Source organism: Bos mutus, chromosome 12 (assembly GCF_027580195.1).
Source record: "Bos mutus isolate GX-2022 chromosome 12, NWIPB_WYAK_1.1, whole genome shotgun sequence".
Lineage (NCBI taxonomy): Eukaryota > Metazoa > Chordata > Mammalia > Artiodactyla > Bovidae > Bos > Bos mutus.
In genome coordinates this window covers 13435809-13458054 of record NC_091628.1, presented here as the reverse complement: position 1 = coordinate 13458054, position 22246 = coordinate 13435809, and the positions used below count along the sequence as shown (strand labels likewise).

General features: G+C 45.8%; 1 protein-coding gene across 5 annotated transcripts in view; it reads left to right on the top strand.

Annotated features, from left to right (window-relative positions):
• The window catches only part of ENOX1 (ecto-NOX disulfide-thiol exchanger 1), a 687342-nt gene that overhangs the window by 523075 nt on the left and 142021 nt on the right, over positions 1-22246 (top strand). For all 5 annotated transcript variants that reach the window (XM_070380253.1, XM_070380256.1, XM_070380252.1 and 2 more), the window contains 2 exons: positions 17093-17199; positions 21121-21238. In XM_070380253.1, coding sequence (XP_070236354.1) covers positions 17093-17199; positions 21121-21238 — 225 coding nt within the window. The remainder of the gene's footprint in view (positions 1-17092; positions 17200-21120; positions 21239-22246) is intronic.

Genomic DNA, 22246 nt, shown 5'->3' with positions numbered 1-22246 from the left:
ACCTGGAGGGGGGACTTCAGACACTTGTGGGCCCAAACCTTCTCATTTTAGAGAAGAGAAAACTGAGGTTCTGAGACCAGACCTCTTGGGCCCCCACCATTTAGCAGTCTGTGGGTAGCTTAGAAACCAAGACTCAGCTTCTCAGACAGTTCACTTTCTTTGTGTGATGTGTGTTCGTGAAAGCTGAAAATGATGAGAGGAGGATGTTATAAATATGAATTTATAGTTTGCAGGTGGGGGTAAAGAAGTGTGCTGGCATCACACCGAATAGAAATGCTACAACATGGTTAGAAAAGGAAGTCTTTGCCTCTAGCACAACCCTCTCTCTCACCTCCACGCTTGGACCTCCCCCCTGTCTCTTGTCCGATAAGAACCAAAGCTCCTATCGCACCTCCTCGGGGAACTTTTCCTGTCTTTTCTACACATAACCACCACCCTCTCTCCTCCCTTCTGTGGCGCTTGTTAATACTGTCCGCTTGAGCATTTGATGATTTTCTAAGCATCAGGTTTTGGGGGTTTGGCTTGTTCCTCTAGCACGATTTTAGGCTAACCAAAGACAGAGTCCATCTGCTATTCTCTCTTCTTACCTCGCTGTACCACTTTCAGACGTGATACTTGTAAGCACCTCAGTACAAGTGTTGGTTGTTGATCAGATATGGTAGACGAAACTGAAGATTGGAAATTGCAATGGAACCTGTTAACCTAAAACTCATTCTCAGTGTTGGATTTTGAGGTAAGCCATAATCTCATCTGACTTTGCTCTAATATACCCTTCCCCTTAAAAGTGAAATACACAGAGTGTACCGTAGTTGAGAATTTTGTAGAAGTAGTATTGTAGCACTGTTATTAATATTGTTTTAACCTGCCGATTGGAAAGGTTAGAACCATCATGCAAATTTGCTTTGTACCTTTATGATAGGGAATGGCATCAACCTCGTCTTAGATCTCAAAAACAGTGGAAAGACTTTCAACCAGGCACCAGGAGATCCTGATTTTAGTCCCAGCTTGATCATAAGTTAGGCAGGTCACTTTAGGAAAGATCCTGAAGCTCCTTGAGTCTTGTTTCATCATCTCTATGGGGAAAGTGTTCGACCAGACGATCCCGTAGGATTGTATCTTCCCACTCTGGAAGTACCCCCTGTCCTTATCCTATCAGCCGGCTTCCCAGGTGACTCAGTGCTAAAGAATCCTCCTGCCAGTGCAGTGGACGGGGGAGGAGGGGTTCGATCCCTGGGCCAGGAAGATTGCCTGGAGTAGGAAATGGCAACCCACTCCAGTATTCCTGCCTGGGAATCCCTGTGGACAGCGGGGGCTGGCGGTCTACAGTCCACGGCGTCACAAAGTCGGGCACAACTGACCACACACGCGTATTGTATTGTATCAACAGCTTCAGCCCCTGAACATCCCTGAATGTCTGCACACGGCCAGCACCTGCCAGGACCCAGCCAGGATGTCAGTGGCTCCTGAGCTGATCACAGAACAGAGGATCGGCGGGTGCCCCCCACCCATGCCTGTCCCCACTCTGCCCCACTGCGGGTTACAGCTCCAGGTGGCACTGTGAGCTTTAAGCCACGTTTGCCCCCTGAGATCATGTGTGACTACTGATCGGCCAAAATTCATATCAGAGAGGCTGCACCTTGCATCTCCTCTGGCACGTCCTCATCTGTTTTCTTGACTGAAATCGTAAAAGCCTCTGGTGTCTGAATGAATGATGACACCCATCCACGATATTTACAGGGTCCCTATTAAGTGCCAGGTAGCGCGCAGAGGGCTGGAGTGAAATGTGAGGGGTGTCTGATCTCCCTCTAAACCCCAACCCCCCCCCTTTCAGGCAGATTGGCATCCTTGTTCACATTTCTCCCGCCTAAAAGGCTTTCTCTGAAATCATTTCCTCCTTAGGAACTTCTGAGCCAAACTTTTCAGTTTATTATTAGTATTTTTTTAAATTTCCACCAAGGGAAATTTGGCTCCCATGTCCCTGCTGTCGGGAAAAAAAGAGTTTTATGAAGTGTTAAAATGTTTTCCCATGTCTGTGGTCGTCATCGCTGTTGTACATCCTTGGGAAGGAAGTTCCCCATGACTGCCTTAGCCACTCGCCAGGTTTTCTGCTTTTCCTCTAAATTACACAGATGGCTATATTTTCTAGTGTTGTCAGTGCTGCAAATGAAAGTTTCATTAAAAAAAAAAAAACCTCTTGGCTCTAGGGGAAAAAATATCCAGAGACAATATCTTTTGTAATAACTTCCCAGTCAATGATGAGCACAGTTTTCTGTTCCATAGGACAGCAAAGCAGATAGCAGAAGTTTCTAGAAATTTGGCAGAACTGAGTTGAGCCTTTTTGGTATCGCCTCCGTCTGTCTGTCTGTCCTTCTATGCGTGCTCGGTCATGTCCAACTTTGTGACCCCCATGTAGCCCGCCAGGCTCCTCTGTCCACAGGATTCTCCAGGCAGGAATAGCAGAGTGGGTTGCCATTTTCCTTCTCCAGGGGTTCTTCCTTGACCCAGGGATAGAACCCAGGTCTCCTGTGTCTCCTGCATTGGCAGGCGGATTCTTCACTGCACCACCCGAGGAGGCATACCTGTACCTATATATATGGTTGGTTAAGTAATACACTATGATATTGGCCTTTCTTTTAAAATGTAAGGATAGCAAAAGATGAGAGAGAAGTTACGTGTCACACTCTGGAACAATGAAGAATTTTAGAGGGCTATATTTTAAGAATTAACATACAAATGTTGCGTGAAACACAGAACTTCAGGAAATATTAGATCTAACTCTCGGGCGCTAAGGATGAAAGCCTTTCCCCTGTTGATCCGAGCCCAGTTTCAGGGTCTGGGAAAGAAACCACTTCCCAGGGCAAGGGGGAGGGGAAGAGGAGGAGAAACGGGGGCAGGGGGCTCCTGTGAGGAAACAGCCTCTGAGCTACTTTGGAAAGAATCACACGTTTAAAAGAAATATCTTTTACCAAAGACCCTTTAAAGCCACAGGTCCTTCACATTAGATCTGAGGGAAAGTGAGGGGCCAGGAAAGTTCCTTGAAGGCCGACGCGTCCGTAACTCTCTGTGCAACTGAGAAGGGAGTACAAGTTAGTATGTGTGCTCAAAGAAAGGACACCGTCCCGTGCAGCTGGTGAGAGCGCAGCCACAGACGGCGGGAGAGCTCTGTTGGAGGAGCCAGGAGGCTCAGGTGGGCCTGCCCCGCTCAAGCAGGTCGGCATGTGAGCTGAGAAGCCATTTGTCCCTTCACAAGAAGTTTGTGGGTGTCTATGTGGTGGGACGACAGGGATAGGAAGGATGCACGGGGCTGACTGGTCCACCTCTCTTGACCAAGGGATTCAAACTGAGGTAGGTTTCTGCAGGCTGCGTGGCTGCTGAGAGGTGGAGCCGCAGCCTCAGCCACGCAGCCTCGCTGCCCCTCCCCGCCCTCCCAGGGTACCCCGAAGCCCTCCGCCACTCCTAGACCCCTAAAAGCTCTCACCCAGCCCTGCCTTGAGCTTTCCCGGCCGAGGCATTTGTTCAACAACAGTGACAAACAGAAGCAGGACAGATTTTCTTAACAGATGAAAGCACGTGCTGAGGATGCACCGCAAGAGGGATCAGTTGCAGTCTGGCAGACAGGCGAGCAGGGGCCCACTTTCCAGACTCTCAGACTTCCTTGGTGTCTTTCAGATTGGAGAGGGCTCAATGCAGTTTCTTGTCCCATCATCGTTGTTCGGTCGCTCAGTCATGTCCGACTCTTTGCCACCCCATGGACCACAGCACACCAGGCCTCCCTGTCTGTCACCAACTTCTGGAGTTTGCTCAAACTCACGTCCATTGAGTCGGTGGTGCCATCCAGCCATGTCATCCTCTGTCGTCCCCTTCTCCTCCTGCCTTCAATCTTTCCCAGCATCAGAGGCTTTTCTGATGACTTAGAAAGAACTAATGACTTAGTTCTTCACAACAGGTCGCTGAAGTATTGGAGCTTCCGCTTCAGCATCAGTCCTTCACACATCCATACATGACTACTGGAAAAACCATAGCTTGGACTGGATAGATCTTTGTGGGCAAAGTAATGTCTCTGCTTTTTAATATGCTGTCTAGGTTTGTCAGAGCTTTTCTTCCAAGGAGCAGGCATCTTTTAATTTCATGGCTGAAGTCACCGTCCACAGTGATTTTGGAGCCCAAGAAAATAAAGTCTGTCACTATTTCCATTGTTTCTCCATCTATTTGCCATGAAATGATGGGACCGAATGCCATGATCTTTGTTGTTTGAATGTTGATTTTCAAGCCAGCTTTGTCACTCTCCTTCACTTTCATCAGGAGGCTCTTTAGTTCTTCACTTTCTGCCACAAGGGTGGTGTCATCTGCATATCTGAGGTTATTGATGTTTCTGCCAGAAATCTTGATTCCAAACTTGTGCTTCATCCAGCCCAGCGTTTCTCATGATGTACTTGCATAGAAGTTAAATAAGCAGGGTGACAGTATACAGCCTTGACGTACTCCTTTCCCAATTTGGAACCAGTCTATCGTTCCATGTCCGCTTCTAACTGTTGTTTCTTGACCTGAGTACAGGTTTCCTATCAGGCAGGTCAGGTGGTCTGATATTCCCATCCCTTTAAGAATCTTCCGTATTATGTTGTGATCCACACGGTTAAAGGCTTTAGCATAGTAAATGAAGCAGAAGTAGATGTTTTCCTGGGATTCTCTTGCTTTTTCTGTGATCCAGTGGATGTTGGCAATTTGATCTCTGGTTCCTCTGCCTTTTCTAAATCCAGCTTGAACATCTGGATGTTTTCGGTTCACATACTATTGAAGCCTGGCTTGGAGAATTTTGAGCATTACTTTGCTAGCGTGTGAGATGAGTGCAGTTGTGCGGTAGTTTGAGCATTCTTTGGCATTGACTTTCTTTGAGATTGGAATGAAAACTGACCTTTTCCCATCCTGTGGCCACTGCTGAGTTTTCAAAATTTGCTGGCACATTGAGTGCACCACTTTCACAGCATCATCTTTTAGGATTGGAAATAGCTGGAATCCAGATCAGCTGAAATTCCATGACCTCCAGTAGCTTTGTTCTCGTAGTGATGCTTCCTAAAGGCCTGTTTGACGTTGGACTCCAGGATGTCTGGCTCTGCTGCTGCTGCTGCTAAGTCGCTTCAGTCGTGTCCGACTCTGTGCGACCCCATAGACAGCAGCCCACCAGGCTCCCCCATCCCTGGGATTCTCCAGGCAAGAACACTGGAGTGGGTTGCCATTTCCTTCTCCAATGCATGAAAGTGAAAAGTGAAAGTGAAGTCGCTCAGTCGTGTCCAACTCTTAGTGGCCCCATGGACTGCAGCCCACCAGGCTCCTCTGTCCATGGGATTTTCCAGGCAAGAGTACTGGAGTGGGGTGCCATTGCCTTCTCCGATGTCTGGCTCTAGGTGAGTGATCACACTATCGTGGTTATCTGGGTCATGAAGCTCTTTTTTGTACAGTTCTTCTGTGTATTCTTGCCGCCTCTTCTTAATATCTTCTGTTTCTATTAGGTTCATATGTTTCTGTCCTTTATTGTGCATAAACACAAATATTTGGCTTCTTTGTGTTAGAAAATTCTACTTACTTACAGCTTTTCTCCAGCTGTTGTTAAAGTCATTCCCGCCTCCTTTGACGTCTTCTGCCACCTCCGTTCCAGCAGTTTTCATACTGGGGTTCCTTGGGGCTGTAGCAGTATCTTTGGCGTTTTTTTTCTTCAGTGCCTTGTAAAAGGTCTGGCACTCCCCAGTGTTCATAAGACTTGGGCTTATAGTAGAGATCCACATACAAATGGTTATAAATGCATGATGTGAAGTTGCCCAGATGCTGTTTCCATTTCCAACTTTACCACTTGTCAAGTATGTGACTGGTAACAACACCTCTCTGTGAATCTCAGTTTCTTTGTCAGTGAAACAGGCATAACGATAACTCTTGCCTCAGAGAGTTATGGTTGTTCATCGCTCAGTCATATCCAACTCTTTGCAACCCAATGGACTGCAGCACACCAGGCTTTTCTGTACTTCACTGTCTCCCAGAGTCTGCTCAGACTCAGGTCCATTGAGTCAATGATGCCATCCAACCACCTCATCCTCTGTTGCCCCCTTCTCTTCCTGCCCTCAGTCTTTACCAGCATCAGAGTCTTTGCCAGTGAGTCGGCTCCTCACATCAGGTGGCCAAAGTTTTGGAGCTTCAGCTTCAGCATCAGTACTTCCAGTGGATATTCAGGCTTGATTTCCTTTAGGATTGACTGGTTTGGTCTCCTTGCTGTCCAAGGGACTCTCAAGAGTCTTCTCCAACACCACAGTTTGAAAGCATCAATTCTTTTGTGCTCAGCCTTCTCTATGGTCCAACTCTCATATCCATACATGACTACTAGAAAAACCATAGTGTTCAATATATGGAGAGTTGTTGGGAAATTTAAATGAGATAATATTTTTAAATCAGAGATTCTCAAACTTTTATTATGTGTGAGTATGATCTGGAGACCTTAGAAAAGAGCGTTTGCTAGACTGGTGGTTGCCAGAGACAGAAGGTGGAGGTGCAGGAAAGTGATGAAGGCAGTCAAAAGGCACAAACTTCTAGTTATAAATAATTCCTAGGGATGGAATGTACAGCATGGCAACAATAGTTAACAATACTGTATTGCATACTTTAAAGTTTCTAAGACAGTAAATCTTAAATATTTTTCATCACAAGAAAAAAATATGATACCCAGGTGAGATGATGGATGTTAAGTAACCTTGGGGTAATCATTTCACAATATCTACCTATAGGAAATCATTATGTTGTACACCTTAAATTTACATAATGTCAATTACATCTCAATGAAACTGGGAAAGTGTTTTCAGAAGAATAAGTTGCTGGACCCCACCCCTAGAGTTTCTAATCAGTAAGTGTAGGGGCTCCTTGCATTTTAATAAGTTTTCAAGTGATGCTTATGGTACTGGTCCAGGATCCACATTTTGAAAACCACTGTTTAAAATCGAGTGTAGTGTCTGCCCAGTTAAGTCTAAGTAAGTAGAAATAGCCAACAACTGTTGTCTGATTTTCCTAGCACCACTCATGGAGTTGATGATGACCCAGAGGAAGGCAGGGTCACCATTTTGAAGGTCACAAAGAAGAAGGGACACCCGGAAACTGTATCTCTCCCCTTCCTGATGAATGATAGACAAGCTGACCACTGACAAAGGGGCCGTTTTGACAAATCTGTAGGCATCTTTCTATGATTCATAATGGAAACTGCAAACGTAGATAGCTCAGATTCAGAGCATTGGTCATCATGTCCTTCAAGCCTTTTCTCATTGATCAGGAATGGCAGAATTTAAACACTTGATTACCAGCTGTTGACATGGGATAGGAAAAGAATCTGAAAAACACTTAGTGGGCAGAAAATTGTAATGAAACTTGGTGATAGCACTTAAAAATTCAGATGTTCTTTATCTTTTTCCCACTGCTAAGAATCTCTTATAAGTATACCTGTGGCGGATTCATTTTGATATTTGGCAAAACTAATACAATTTGTAAAGTTTAAAAATAAAATTAAAAAAAGATATTTACGTAAGAATGTGCCAGAAGTTAGGTCTGAGGGTGTCCACTGTGGCCTTGTTAATTATGCACATAAGGCTAGATTTCCAAATACGACCCTGTGGAATTCTCCAGGCAAAAATACTGCGGTGGATTGCCATTCCCTTCTCCAGGGGATCTTCCCAATCCAGGGATCGAATGCAGGTCTCCTGCATTGCAGGCAGATTCTTTACCATCTGAGCCACCAGGAAAGCTCAGATATAGCACAGTGTATATAATAGCACTTCTATGTAAGTTTAAAAAGGTTGCGCATAGAAAAATACAAGTGTGTACTCTGTGTATAACATTTTCTCTGGAGGGATAGGCTCTTAACAGTAGTTTAAAGAGAGACACAGAACGTACTGAACAACACAGAGCTCAGCCACATGTTCTGTGATGACCTAGAGGAGAGGGATGGAGGGAGGTTCCATGCATATACAAGCAGGAAGCTGTATATGTATACATATAATTGATTCAGACGGAGGGAGGTTCAAGCAGGAGGCTGTATATGTATACACATAATTGATTCAGATGGAGGGAGGTTCAAGCAGGAGGCTGTATATGTATACACATAATTGATTCAGATGGAGGGAGGTTCAAGCAGGAGGCTGTATATGTATACACATAATTGATTCAGATGGAGGGAGGTTCAAGCAGGAGGCTGTATATGTATACACATAACTGATTCACTTTGTCATACAGCAGAAACTAACACAACGTTGTACAGCAATTATCCTCCAGTTAAAAAATATAAGTAAAGAAATAAAAAGAGACACTGAGTGGGAAGTAGTCAGGATGGGGAGATAGACTTTGACTTTTCAATTTATTCCTTTTTTTGTATATACATATATTACTTTCATTTAGTCCAAAGGGATAATCTAGACAGGGTGATTTATTGGATCTTAAAAAGCCTAATGAGTTCTATATATTGTAAGGAACCATTAAAATTATAATAGTCTCATGGATTTTTGTTATGTTACTTCCCTGAATCTTTGAATAGATACATTAAATAAAGGCATCTACAGTTCTCTGAAATGTAGTGGGATTTATTCACAGCTTAAAAAGTCACTGTCCAATATCCTAGCATTTATTTGAACAGTGTCACCATTTCTTGCTTGCTTAAAATTTGCTAAAAGGATCCTTTTCTTTTTCCTTTTTTTTTTTTTTTTTTTTTTTGATCAGTATGTGTTTCTTCCTAGCCCCATCCCATTCCCCCCCAAAATCGGATTTTTTACCTCATCCAGACAGGAAGTTCAGAACCGTGGCACCTGCTGGTGATGTTTGGGCTGCAGGTGGCTCAGATGGTAAAGAATCTGCCTATAGAGCAGGAGACGTAAGAGACGTGAGTTTGATCCCTAGGTCGGGCAGATCCCCTGGAGAAGGAAATGGCTACCCACTCCAGTGTTCTTGCCTGGCAAATCCCATGGACAGAGGAGCCTGGCAGGCTATGGTCCAGAGGGTCGAAGAGAGTCAGACATGACTGAAGTGGCCTAGCACGTACCCACACTGCAGAAGACCCGAGTTTGATTCCCGGGTCGGGAAGATCCCCTGGAAAAGGGAATGGCAACCCACTCCAGTGTTCTTGCCTGGAGAATTCCATGGCCAGAAGAGCCTGGTGGACTACAGTCCATGGGGTCACGAAGTGTGGGACACAACTGAGCGACCATCACTTTTACTTTTTAACAAGGCTGTCATGGATCTCACAGGGTTACACAGCGTGATTCGTTTGACTCGTCTCAAGACAGAACCCAGAAGGCCGTTTTTCCTCCTCGACTTGAAATTCCAGCCCATGCCTCCTTAATGTATGGGTTTGGCCGAGTTAATTCCGTTTCCTGGGCTTCCCGCCAGACTGGCTCCTGAGCTGAGGACCCAGAACCAGAGTAAGGGCACAGGAATCTCTGGGAGCCACTCTAGCAGCCGCCCATGCTGTGTTCGACACTAACTGCTCCTCCCTCTGGCTTTGTCTCGCTCCTCTGGGCATCCCAGAAGCCCTGGATCACTTACTCCTTTCTCTGTTCTAATTCTTCAATCCAAGGCCAAGGCTCATCCATCCCACCCCGGCTTTTAGTATTTAATAACAGCACTGATGAGCCAGGGTGGGGAAACTCCCCTCTTTCACTTGTTATATGCCTTTGAAAATCTCTCAAAGCCATTCGCAGAGAATTTGGGAAAATGTTAGCCCTTAAAGGGAAATTAAATTTCCTCTGAAACCCACAGAGTTTAAGGTTCTATCAGGAACCTAGGTAAGTTTTAAGAACAAACATTCTGCCTGGAAGATTTGTTTGAGGTGCTCTATGTAAGCAGGCCTACTGCCTATGAGGACTTCATCAATTTCTCCAGGTATCAGCCTTTCCTAGTGGCTCAGTCAAAATCTGCTTGCAGTGCAGGAGAGCTGGGTTTGATCCCTGGGTTGGGAACATCCCCTGGAGAAGGGAATGGCAGTTCGCTCCAGTATTCTTGCCTGCAGAATTCCATGGACAGAGGAGCCTGGCAAGCTACAGTCCATGGGGCCCCAAGAGTCAGACACAGACAGCGATTAAACCACCACCGCCAAATGGATGGGAGGTTCTGTCACAGCTGTTTGGTGGGAACAGAAGATGCAGGAGGTTCAGAGACTCAGACATAAGCTCAGGAGGATATGGAGGAGGAGGTCTGTGTTTGTTCTCTGGAGGAGCCTAACTTTCTCTTTGACTGTTTCCAATGCTTTTCTGTCCAGAGCTCAAAAACCAGGAGCCTGGGGCAGCCCAGAAGTCTGGTGCCTGGCTCCTTCCCCAGAAATGTATTGGAGTGGGATCTGTCCTGGGTGTTTACCCCGAACGCCCTGTTCTGAGCTTGTCTTTTCTGAGAAGACTGAAGTCAAGTGCTTCTCAAGAGGATTTGTAAAGTGCTCTCTCATGTAAGAAGTCTGTTCTGAAGTCAACAGAGGTCCAGTTTGAAGTGGGGGTGAAATACTGGGAAAATGTATTAAATTACTTAGTCTTAGGATTTTTTTGAAGTTCTGAGGAATTTATACACATACATGTGCATGTTATGTGTATAAGAGAATGGATAGTCACTCACTAATAGACTGTTCAGTTCTCTTATACACTCGACATACACGCCTATGTGTATAAATTCTTCAGAATTAAAAAAAAATCCTAACAAGTATGTGTGCCTGTTACGTGTATAAGAGAACAAATAATCACTGGTAAGGTGTTCAGTTGGGCTTCCCAGCAGCACAGCAGCAAAGACTTCACTTGCCAATGCAGGACTTGCAAGATACGTGGGTTCGATCACTGAGTCAGGAGGATCCCTGGAGTAGGAAATGGCAACCCACTCCAATGTTCTTGCCCGGAAAAGTCCATGGACAGAGGAGCCTGGCGGGGCTAGAGTCCAGGGGATTACAAAAAGCCGGACACACACACACACACTCACACACTCACACGCACTCACACTCACTCTTAAACGTAGAGGCCATTAGGCTGAAGAAGCTCTCAGGCCATGGTGGGGCTGGAAACCAAACCCTCTGCCTGCACATGCCTCAAGGTTAAGACAGAAACCTAAGGGCAGCCGCTCGCAAATAAGCAGCCGGAGTCTGAGCGCCAGCGAGTCAGCAGTACCCTTGCTCAGCCTCTGCCTGCTCCCGGGGAGTCTCCCCGGCTCCCGTCAGCGGAGCACTCCTGGCCACTTCCGGTTCCCTCCTGCTCGGTTGGAATCCACTTTTGCTGAAATAAACTTCACAAAGTTTAGTATACTTCAGTTTATCCTTTCACAGGAGTTTCTTCAAAGGGTGATGAGCCATTTCCTCTCTTCGTCCTTCCCTTATGTTCCTTCACACCTGCCAGATGTGTCCTCGGGGACTCGACTGTCACCCCGAAGACGGACATTCAAGCATCCTTTTGAAAAAAATCAGTCTCTCTCATTCTTTTATTGAGGATAATTGTTTTGGGGTTCAATCCCTGGGTCAGGAGGATTCTTTGGAGCAGGAAACGGCACCCAACTCCAGTATTTTTGCCTGGAGGATTCCATGGGCAGAGGAGCCCGATGGGCTGCAGAGAGCCTGACACCACTGAGCGCGCACACACGTAATTGCCTCACAGGGTTGTGTTAGTTTCTGCTGTACAAGGAAGTGAATCAGTTCTATGTACCCAGATACGCGCTCCCTCTTGGACTTCCTTCCCACCCCCATCCCACGCTCCAGGTCAGCGCAGAGCCCCGCGCTGAGCTCCCGGTGGTCTACGGCAGCTTCCCACTAGCTAGCTTCTTCACGCGTGGCGGTGTTTATACGTCAGTCCTCCTGCCCCAGTTCGTCTCACCCTCCCCTTGCCCCTCTGTGTCCCCATCGTCTGTTCTCTGCGTCTGTATCTCTATTCCTGCCCTGCAGACAGGCTCCTCTGTACCATTTTTCTAGATTTCACATGTATGCATTGTAATTATAGCTGCTAAGTCACTTCAGTCGTGTCCGACTCTGTGTGACCCCATAGACGGCAGCCCACCAGGCTCCCTCGTCCCTGGGATTCTCCAGGCAAAAACACTGGAGTGGGTTGCCATTTCCTTCTCCAGTGCATGAAAGTGAAAAGTGAAAGTGAAGTCGCTCAGTCATGCCCAACCTTCAGCAACCACATGGACTGCAGCTCACCAGGCTCCTCCGTCCATGGGATTTTCCAGGCAAGAGTACTGGAGTGGGGTGCCATTACCCTCTCCGATATATAATAATATATAATATAGTAATATTATATATTATTATAATAATATAAAATATCACATATATGTTTTTCCCTTTCTGACCTACTTCACTCTGTATGACAGACTCTGGTCCATCCACATCCACCACAAATGACCCAACTTCATTTCCTCTTATGGCCATCACTTTTAATTTTTTTCATTTTTCTCAAATAACCTAAATTTAGGCAAACCTAATATGTAGAAACACATGGCATCACCGACTCAATGGATGTGAGCTTGAACAAGCTCCGGGAGTTGGTGATGGACAGGGAGGTGTGACATGCTGTCATCCATGGGGTTGCAAAGAGCTGGACACGACAGAGTGGCTGAACTGGACTAAATACATAGAGTGGGAGGGGAGATTTGCAAAGTATGAAGAGTACATATTAATTCTCTTACTGAGAGCTCTTTCTATTGATAATGCTTCCAAAATGCTGAAGTATTCTAACCGCTGTAAGCTGGTGTGGGGCCTCCAGCCACCACTCTGCAGATCCCTGGGTTGTGAAGGCCCCGTGGGGGTTGACGTGAGTTTATTCTGCTCACAGCTCAACTTCTGCACGCTGTCTTTGTCAACTCAGGCCAGCACCGTCTTGTGTACTATTTCTCTGTCTCAGCATTGAAGTAGAGTGTTGAAGATCCCACGTTAGCAACTACTTGTAGTTTTGCCTTATAGAATATGTTGTATAAATCATACTGGGGAAGTGGTGAGTGGTAGTCAAATTCACCAACTTGCTCTTTGGTGTGTCCTGCTGGAGACAATGAAGACTGAATGGTCTTTCCCTGGGACATCAATCCTAGCAGTCATCCTGATTTATGATTTAAAAAAATACACTGTCTTGGAATCCCATCCATGAGGGCATACTCTTTGAGATAGTGTTTCCCTAATGAGGATGAATCCATGCCGAGCCGAGCATTCTTCTGAGTCCTTTCGTGCACTTTTCATTTGAAAGACACAGCTGGTTCACAGTTAGTCTGCACCAAAATGAGAGGAGTCAGCTGGACCTCAGAAATACTGTGCAAGTTATTTTTTAAACCTAAGCCAAGTTACCCAGTTTGGGGGTTTTAGTTTTGAGGTTTTTTTAACTTGTTAATATGTGGGGCGGGGTAGGGAGTATAAAACTTAACAAGAAATAAAGATAATCATTTTAGTTAATGTGCAATTGAACAGAATACAATTAATTACATGAAGTTGAAAATGGCCCAGAAAATTCAAGATAAATCTCTGAATTCTTACTTTTTTCCCCAAACTTCCAATGTGTGTTAATGTTTTGGCTCCATCTGGATGACCTTCAGGTATCTCAGATTCAGCCTGTCCAGAAGTCAGCTCCTGATCTCCTCTCGCAGACCTCCACTGTGCTCATCCTCTTGGTCTCTGGTGTACTCCCCAAGCTTGAGCCATTCTGTTCTCCCTTCTGTCCAACCTTACAGCAAGTCAGCCACTGTGTCCTATTGACTCCTTGCTCCTCTCTCCACCCAGCACCCTGTATTAGTCCCAAGCCTTCATCATCTCTCCCCAACAAATCCTGCTTGCTGGTGCCTCCTCTGGTCTACAGTATACAGTCACACTCTGGCTTGTAACATATACAGTCCCTCCTGAGTCATCCTCACCCAGATTCAGCCCCATCCCCACCAGCTACTTTCACACAAAGTCCTTTCACAGCTCCATGCCCACCTTTGAACCAGTCGCCCCTGCCTTCTCTACTGGGCAAGCCACTGATTCATCATTTAAGACTTAGCAGATGTGGCCTTCTTTAGGGATGTTCCATCTGATTTCTGCCTAACGGAGTTAGTTACTGTGTCCCCATCAGTTCAGTTCAGTTCAGTCACTCAGTCATGTCCAACTCTTTGCGACCCCATGAATCACAGCACACCAGGCCTCCCTGTCCCTCACCAACTCCCAGAGTTCACTCAGACTCACGTCCATCCAGTTGGTGATGCCATCCAGCCATCTCATCCTCTGTTGTCCCCTTCTCCTCCTGCCCCCAATCCCTCCCAGCATCAGAGTCTTTTCCAGTGAGTCAACTCTTTGCATGAAGTGGCCAAAGTACTGGAGTTTCAGCTTTAGCATCATTCCTTCCAAAGAACACCCAGGGCTGATCTCCTTTAGAATGGACTGGTAGCTGTCATCAATACCTCTCTTGTGTAGGGTAATTACCTGCTTGTCTTTATTTCTCCCTAGAGACAGTGATCTCATCAAGGGCATGAGCTCTGTCTTAATTGTGTGTTTCTAGCAATCAGTCAAATGCTTGTTCATTTGGAGGATCTTCTATGTTTGCTGAATGAATGAATGAATTGAACTTATGCCCTGAGATGTGGTAATAACATGTACTAAATAATTGAGGCATTTAACCTCATTCAAGAGTACTGGGCTTCAGTAGATACCCAGGAGTCTGTTTTAACCCTTGAACCTGCGCAGTCTTTTCTCTACGTGCCTTGCCTTCTGTACGCCTCCACATGCATTAATGATCCCTCTTACTTTCCTGCCACTCCACACACACACATGTGACTTCACCATTTTCACTGTTGTATATCCCCTCTATTAACAGCCTTCCCTCACTGCTAGCAGAATGTTGACTTGCACCCCCCAGATACTCCGTCTCAACCTGTCCTGTGCTTTGTCCTCAGGCCTGGTGTCAGGACGCCCACCATTCAGGACACCGTCATCTAACCATGATGCTGGTTAGAGTTCTACTATTAAAAGCAATGGAGCCCTTTACTCTCTAACAATCCCACGATCACCACCCCGGACAGATAATCTTATTAGACGGTGGATCCCACCGTGGCCTTTTGGGCCGGCTGCTCTGTGTTGCCCGTGCAGCAGGCAGCTTGAAGCCCCAGATTCTCGCAGCCTCCCCGCAGACAAAGCAACAGGAAACCCAGGCGGCGGAAGCCGAACCAGTTCTCCACCAGCCGCGCAGCTGAGCGGAGCCCTGGGGGTGGGTGATCAGGGGAAAGTCAGCACTGGGGGTGGCTTGGCGGGACTGGCCTGGAAGTGTTCCTTCCTCTAGGTGAGGTGGGAGAGGGGAACCGAGTATACTCAAGGTGGGGGAGAGCTTAGCTGCCCACCGATCCTCCTGTTCCAAGTAAGCGCAACAAATTCATCAGGTGACCGGAGGATGAAGTTTGATGAGATTTGGAGTTGGGATTCCCTTGAGGCAGAAAACAGTCCACGGGAGAGCCCCTTTGAAAATCACCCACAGAGTGAGAAGTAGTTGCTTGTTAATATTAGAAGATATTTACCAGGTAGTAGGGCTTCCCGGGTGGCTCAGTTGTGAAGAACCCACCTGCCAATACAGGAGACATGAGAGACGCAGGTTCGATCCCTGGGTCGGGAAGATCCCCTGGAGGAAGGCATGGCAACCCACTCCAGTAATCTTGGCTTAGAAAATCCCCATGGATAGAGGAGCCTGGTGGGCTACAGTCCATAGGGTCGTGAAGAGTCAGACACGACTGCAGCAACTTAGCCAGCACCGTGTAGTCAGTGAAGGAAATCCGCTTTCTTCCTCTCCTCCATCACACACTTGTTTGTTTTGTGGGCTCACTTTTGAAATCAGGGCACCAGGTGCTGCTCTTCTGTGGGCATTATTCTATTTCTCTTTGACATTCTTTGGACACCTGGAAGATTGGGAAGAGCTTTGATGTCCTTTTTTATAATAGAGCCCTGGGAAATCACTTAAGAAAGATTTATGTTAAGCAGAGCGTTAGCATCCATAAGAAGCTCATTTTACCTGTGCTTTCCTAACATTTCCTAAATGTTTAGAAGTTCGGGTTTAATCATATGGTTCATTCAGTGCCACGATTTCCTTAATCCCGTGCTTAGTAGATTGATAACCGCTTGAGCAAAATTAAATCTGCAGTCGGTTGGCCCCGCCTCTGAGCTCCACTGCTAAGAGTCCTTTCCTTTCCCTGGAGAGCTTTGTTCACCACCCCTCAGCACTGACCATGGACACAGCACCTTGCCTGGAAGCCACAGAAGTGCTGTGTTAAGTCAAAGTGATAGAAGTAGAACTTCAAGGGTGTTGGGAGCCTGAGGGGGGAGGGGAGCTTTATGAAAGTGAAAACGGAGTCACCGAGAATGGTCGTGGCCGTGCTGAAAGCGTGGAGGGCGCCATATGGTGTTGCATTAAGATCTGCATGCAGTGTGCTGCTGGTTGGGTGAGAGCCTTGGTCTGTCTTGAAGTGGAGGCAGTGGCTCCTGTTTACTGCCAGAGGGCTGGAGAGCTGGCTGCAGTGGGTGCCACAGGGGAGAAAGGGGGACCAACGAGTAAAAATGGCCTTGAGATCGAGGGGAAATGTGACACCACTACTCACTGCCCCACCTTGGAACTTGGACACGGTAATGTCTTCAGAGGGCGGCAACAGGGCCCTTGAGATGGAGGCCAGCAGAGGGAAAGATGGATGTTTGCCACTTCCTCGTTCAGCCGCTCCACCCCGGCTTCACTTCTCAGGCCCCAACCCCAGGCATTCCTGGATTTGTAGATCGGTATCTGTATGCCACCACCAGTGCCTGGATATCTATAGATCTACATTGACAGATCCACCAAGTCATGTTTTTAGACACGAGCTAAAGAAGGCTGGGGTGCCAATGTCCATGCCCTTTTCCCAGCCGTATTTAGAATTTGTGTTAACCTAAAGTTGTGGAGACAGACTTGAAGGGAGACCTCCCCAACCTTGCTAACATGTAAGTACGAAAAGGCACGAATTGGATGGATATGGATGATGTCATTTCTACTGTGACATCATCTATAGACTCTTAGTGCCTTTGCTTTGCTTCCCTGGAGTGATCACAACATAAATTACTTGTCTTGTTTGACTTCCTTGTTCACCAAAGTTGAGCAGATTGTGGCCGTTTTCAACGCTTCTACCAGACAAAAAGCTTGGGACCATTTCTCGAAAGCTCAGCGCAAGAACATAGACATTTGGCGAAAGCACTCTGAGGTTGGTGATTTTATTATTACTTTCTAACCACCGTCACACAGCTGGATTGGCAGGGAAGAGTGTGGCTACAGCCATGATGGTTTCTGTTACAGCGGGCAGTCCACCGGCCCGTGTCCTGTCTCACTGTCAGCCCCACATCCAGCTCAGATTGGTCCCCTGGTCCATAAAAGCAGCTGACCTGATGCTTGGAGGACGGAGAGCTTTTCTTTCCTGCAGAGAAAAGCATCTCTCCCATTCATAGGAAAGAGCTCGGAAATAAGCCCTTGGCGTAATCGTTGTGCCGAAAAAGTGTAACGTAAAATAGAAAACTGGTCTTGACTGAGTTGTTTTTTTCCAGTGTTCTGCGGCACCATGGTTCCATTTGCCCCTTGGCTAGAAAGGGCAAGTGTGCCTTTCAGCCACGTCTTCTCATCTTAAGCAGTGCTGTAGTCTCCTGTGCCAGCCGAGGGGCCCCGTCAGATCCCTCCCCAGAGCAGATGTCCCCAGGTAGTGAATGTCCTGGCTAGCACTGCCCACCTTTCTGCATCAGTGCATGTGTGAAGTGTGAGTATCTACCCCGAGGCAAGGGCTCAGACCTCGACCTTCCCTGCCACCTACAAGAACCAGAATGTGTCATGAGTCATTACCTGTCCAGCTGTTATTTTTAACCCTGCAGTGTAGTGTTCGCTTTGAACCTGTAATTTGAAAGTAAGTATACTGTCTTTGTTTGCTTCTTCCTTTTTTTTTATTTAACGAGAGAATGTCTTTCATTTGGATGCTTCTCCATCTCTAGCATGTTAATATTAAAGCTCTCTAAATGATAACCCCCTCCTTCCAAATCCCAAACTTATAGAAGGTAAGGTTTATTTATTTAATGATTTTGGCTACACTTGGAAAATAAGTGTTTTATGTAGAGTTTGAGGAACCACAAAGTGCCGGGGAATCAGTCATCTGGGTAGCATTTTAAGTGCCCATTAACTAATGCTAAATTACAGTTGAATACCAGTGGCGCTGGATGTAGCATCCACATGCATACCAAATGAATCCTTTATTATCACTGTTATTATGGTGAATACTGAATGACTTCACAATAATGGGACACTTAAAACGCTAGTGCAATTTATTATGAAGAAGGACATTTTTTATTTTGTTCACAAATTCGGAGAATGTGGCTGGTGACTGATACAATTCTGTTCCTCTGCCCAGGATGATGGATAAGGAGGAGGTGGGGTTTCTCTTTAATGTTGGGGAAAAGGGGGACAGAAAACCAACAGGAGCTCATCTCAGGCCCTCGCAGACACTGACTGACTCAGGATCCATGTCAGTGTTGATTTTCAGGAGGAAAGAGTCCCGGAAATCAGTGATGAAATATCCAAGATGAGTGTTCTGAGACACTCATTGGAATCCACAAAGCACGATTCAGGTGTGGGAATGATCTGCCTATGAATTGTTTGCTTTTTTGGCTTCACACAAAACCAGACATACTAGGAGAAATGTTAAGAGAAGGGCAGGTGGCTTAACTCTGGATAAATCCAGACCTACCAAATCTGGCATTAATATGTGAGTGTCAGCAACTCATTGATCCATCAGGCTTCCTGCCATGTCTGATCCTGCTCCCCTAGCCCCGCCGCCGCCTCCTGTGCAGGGCCATCCTCTCCTTTGCTGAACGGGACACACAAAGGGTTCTGGCTTTGTCCCAAGGAACCCTGCTTGCTTCACTCCCTCCCGGGAGGCAGAAACGGAAGCAGTCCAGAGAGATGCTCCTGGAAAGGGTCTTTGCATCTCCTTGCCGCTCCCACCGCCTCTTTTGATACACCAGGAGATAGAATTCTAAATTACCTTTGATTTTCTCTCCTCCGTGTCGCCTAACTGATTAAATACCAGTTGGCAGTTTAACATTGTGGATGATTTCTCAGTTGCATATAAGCTTGATAATTGGCTTGATTTTTTCCACGTTCCCGTGAACAGCATCTGTTAATTATCGGCAACACCTTTACAGATTTATTAGAGTGTACTAGTGATTTACTGCTGAACCAGAGGCACCCTGTGGAAACACCCACCGCTTTTTGTTCCCCCTTCAATTTTTTTTTCCTTTCCATCACCCTTCCGAGAACAGCTACTGTATGACAGTTTGTCATTAATTGTAAAGACTAAACAACAGACCCTTTCAGCCTCCTTTATTCTTTCCACCTGAAGTTTCTTTGTTTCGAGTATTTTCAGGCCACCTCCTGGGGAAGTGGGCTCCTTGTCAGTGGAAAGATTAGCTGTCCACAATCTAAAAACCTCCCCACTAATCACATGTGACAACCACCTCTGAGCTCCGATGGTGTTATTAAGGCGGAATTGGAACCTCTCTCTGCTGGGTGGCACGGTCAAATAAGGGAACACTGCCTTCATCCTGTGCCGCTCAGGACTGCCCGGTGACGGGTGGTCCTGTCCCAGGGACGTCCCTTCTACCTCTCCTTCTCCCTGTCTTGTGACTTCCCTGTTTCTGCAGTAGTGGTTCCTGGGGTTCAGAGCTGACCGTGCGAGTGTGATTGGCAAAACATAATTCCCCATCCATCGTGCTTCAGTTAAAATGTGTGCATTATGGAGAGAGGAGAATTGAGAGGACCTATAACAGAATAATACAGACACATCCATCCATTGAAAGGGCACTTTGCGTTTAAAGTCATGCCACTGACACGTTAGTGCTGTGATTTAGTTTTATTGTGAGTCATAGAGTCATTTATTATAAAGTGAAATTATTTTAACTGTTTGACTTTTATTTAGAGACCTTGGTTTAAATGGGGAGAAAAATAATAATGCAACCCTGCTCTTATTTTTTTTTCCCTCTTTAAGACCAGAACATATAAGAGAACAGAATAGATAAGAATTTACAAATATATAATATCCAGCTTGATGCAAAATAGTAATATAGTAATTTAATGTAAACCATTACAGTGTCCTGATTTTTAGGCACAGTAGTAAACAATTTATTATCTAAGTCTTTATTTTCGAAAATGAATTTTAACATAACACTTTTCCATTCAAACAGCCTTGTATTACTACTATCTCGTTTATGTGTGAGTAGACTGAGACTCAAAGAAATTAAATGCCTTGATTACAGTCACTTCTCTAGGAAACAGAGAAAGATACAATCCTTAGATCTTAAAGGGATGCTAAAACAACCATTACATCACAAACAATAAACCCCTGTGATAATGTGAAATGCCAGAAAAGAAGGCATCTGCTTTTATTTTGTCCTGGAACACCTTTGGATATCTGAAGTAAGTGTGTGTGTGTGTGTGTGTGTGTGTGTGTGAGAGAGAGAGAGAGAGATCACATGTGAGCACATACATACATGTGCAGGGACACTATTACGCATGAACTTAATTTTCAACTTAATGAACCAAATCTCACATGATGCTAAGAATGTCACATGCATTAACTTGTTTATCCTCAAAACTCTTATTGTTACACTATCTCAGTGAATGAATTGACCCTAAGAAAGATGAAGTATCCCCAAAGTGACCCCAGTGGTTCAGGGGTAGATGAGGCCTTTTTAAAAATCCTCCTGTGTGTATTTCTAATCACTAGCTGAGCCCCTCCTGCGTGCCATTCCTGGTAATAGACATTTCTGTGGGAGCCTCAAAACAGCCCTGCCTGGGTGGATGTTATTGCCCCCATTTTTACCAAAGAGGAAATTAAGACTCAAGAGATTGAATATCTTGCTTACAAGCCCTTGACTCACCTTTGGTGAGCAGGGGTTTCTCGCGAATCGGATGCCGAATCCCTCGGTCTGTCCGCACCACAGACCCTGCAGAACTCCCCTCTGGGTTAGGTGGGGCAGTGTTTGGGAGGTGAAGACATGTCTGTATCAGTCTTAATACCCCGAGAGACCGCTGAGAAAGCAGTGTCATGTGTCTGCAACTCTGACGCCCGTGGGTCCTCTGCTTCCAGGAACTTCGGAATGCTCAGAGTGAGCAGCTTATGGGCATCCGTCGCGAAGAAGAGATGGAAATGTCGGACGATGAGAACTGTGACAGCCCCACTAAAAAAATGAGAGTCGATGAATCAGGTAACGCTGATCACCACCACACCCCTGTGAGCTGCCGTAATGATCTTCCTAATCTTAGCTGGGGCGTACATATCGGCAGGTGGTCACATCACTCACTTTTATTTGAGTTACGCTAAACTTTTCATCTTTGAGTGACTCTGCCTTTTATTAATAGAACTTGAAATTCCTTTTTGGAAACATAATGATTTAAATTGTCCCATTTGTTTCTTATGTGCCTGAGTCTGGGGCTGTTAAGACATTTTTTTTTCGGGGACATTTGCCTGTTCCCATAAAAATCCTCTTCCAGAGTGTGGCAGCCACTGCTGATGCTGAAATACAGATAAAATTTGGTTTCAGTCAGTGTACTTCTTTCATGGGAAATGTTTAATCCCTAAAGAAGGTTTCTAGCCTCCAAAGCAACATGCTTGGAGAATTAGATTTTTTTCCAATAAATTTTAGTTCCTAACCTATGATCAAAGGGATGGCCCTATTCAGTACCAAGAAAGGGGCATCAATCCTTGAGTTATAAAAAGGAGAGAGGCTTAGAGAAAACCTTGCTTTATATGCTCTGACTAATCTGAGAGGCCGACTTAAAACTCTTTTTCTCAAATTGTGTGTAATTCCCTCGGTGTTGTATCAATAAAAGCATGCAGGGGAAATGCTCACTCAGAGGTAGGAGACACCCAGGGAGACTGCTTGTCTGAGGGGAGGAGTGTTGCCTAAAGGGCCTGGGACAACCACCCTTGCCACCATTGCCAAAAAGGGGATAAAACAGTCCCCTCTCCCAGGCCTTTTAACAGGAAGACTCAGGTGACCAGGAACAATGGATTTTTATGAATTTGTTAGTAGAGGCCAAAATGAGGATTACAAAATGATCAGGTCATCAGGATTTCAAAGTTGTCAGTTAGGCTGCTTCTGTGCCTTGGCTGTTGTCAGGAGTGCTGCTATGAACGTAGGTTATGTGTATCTTTCTGAATTAGAGTTTTGTCCAGGTATATGCCTAGCAGTGGGATTGCTGGGTCATACAGT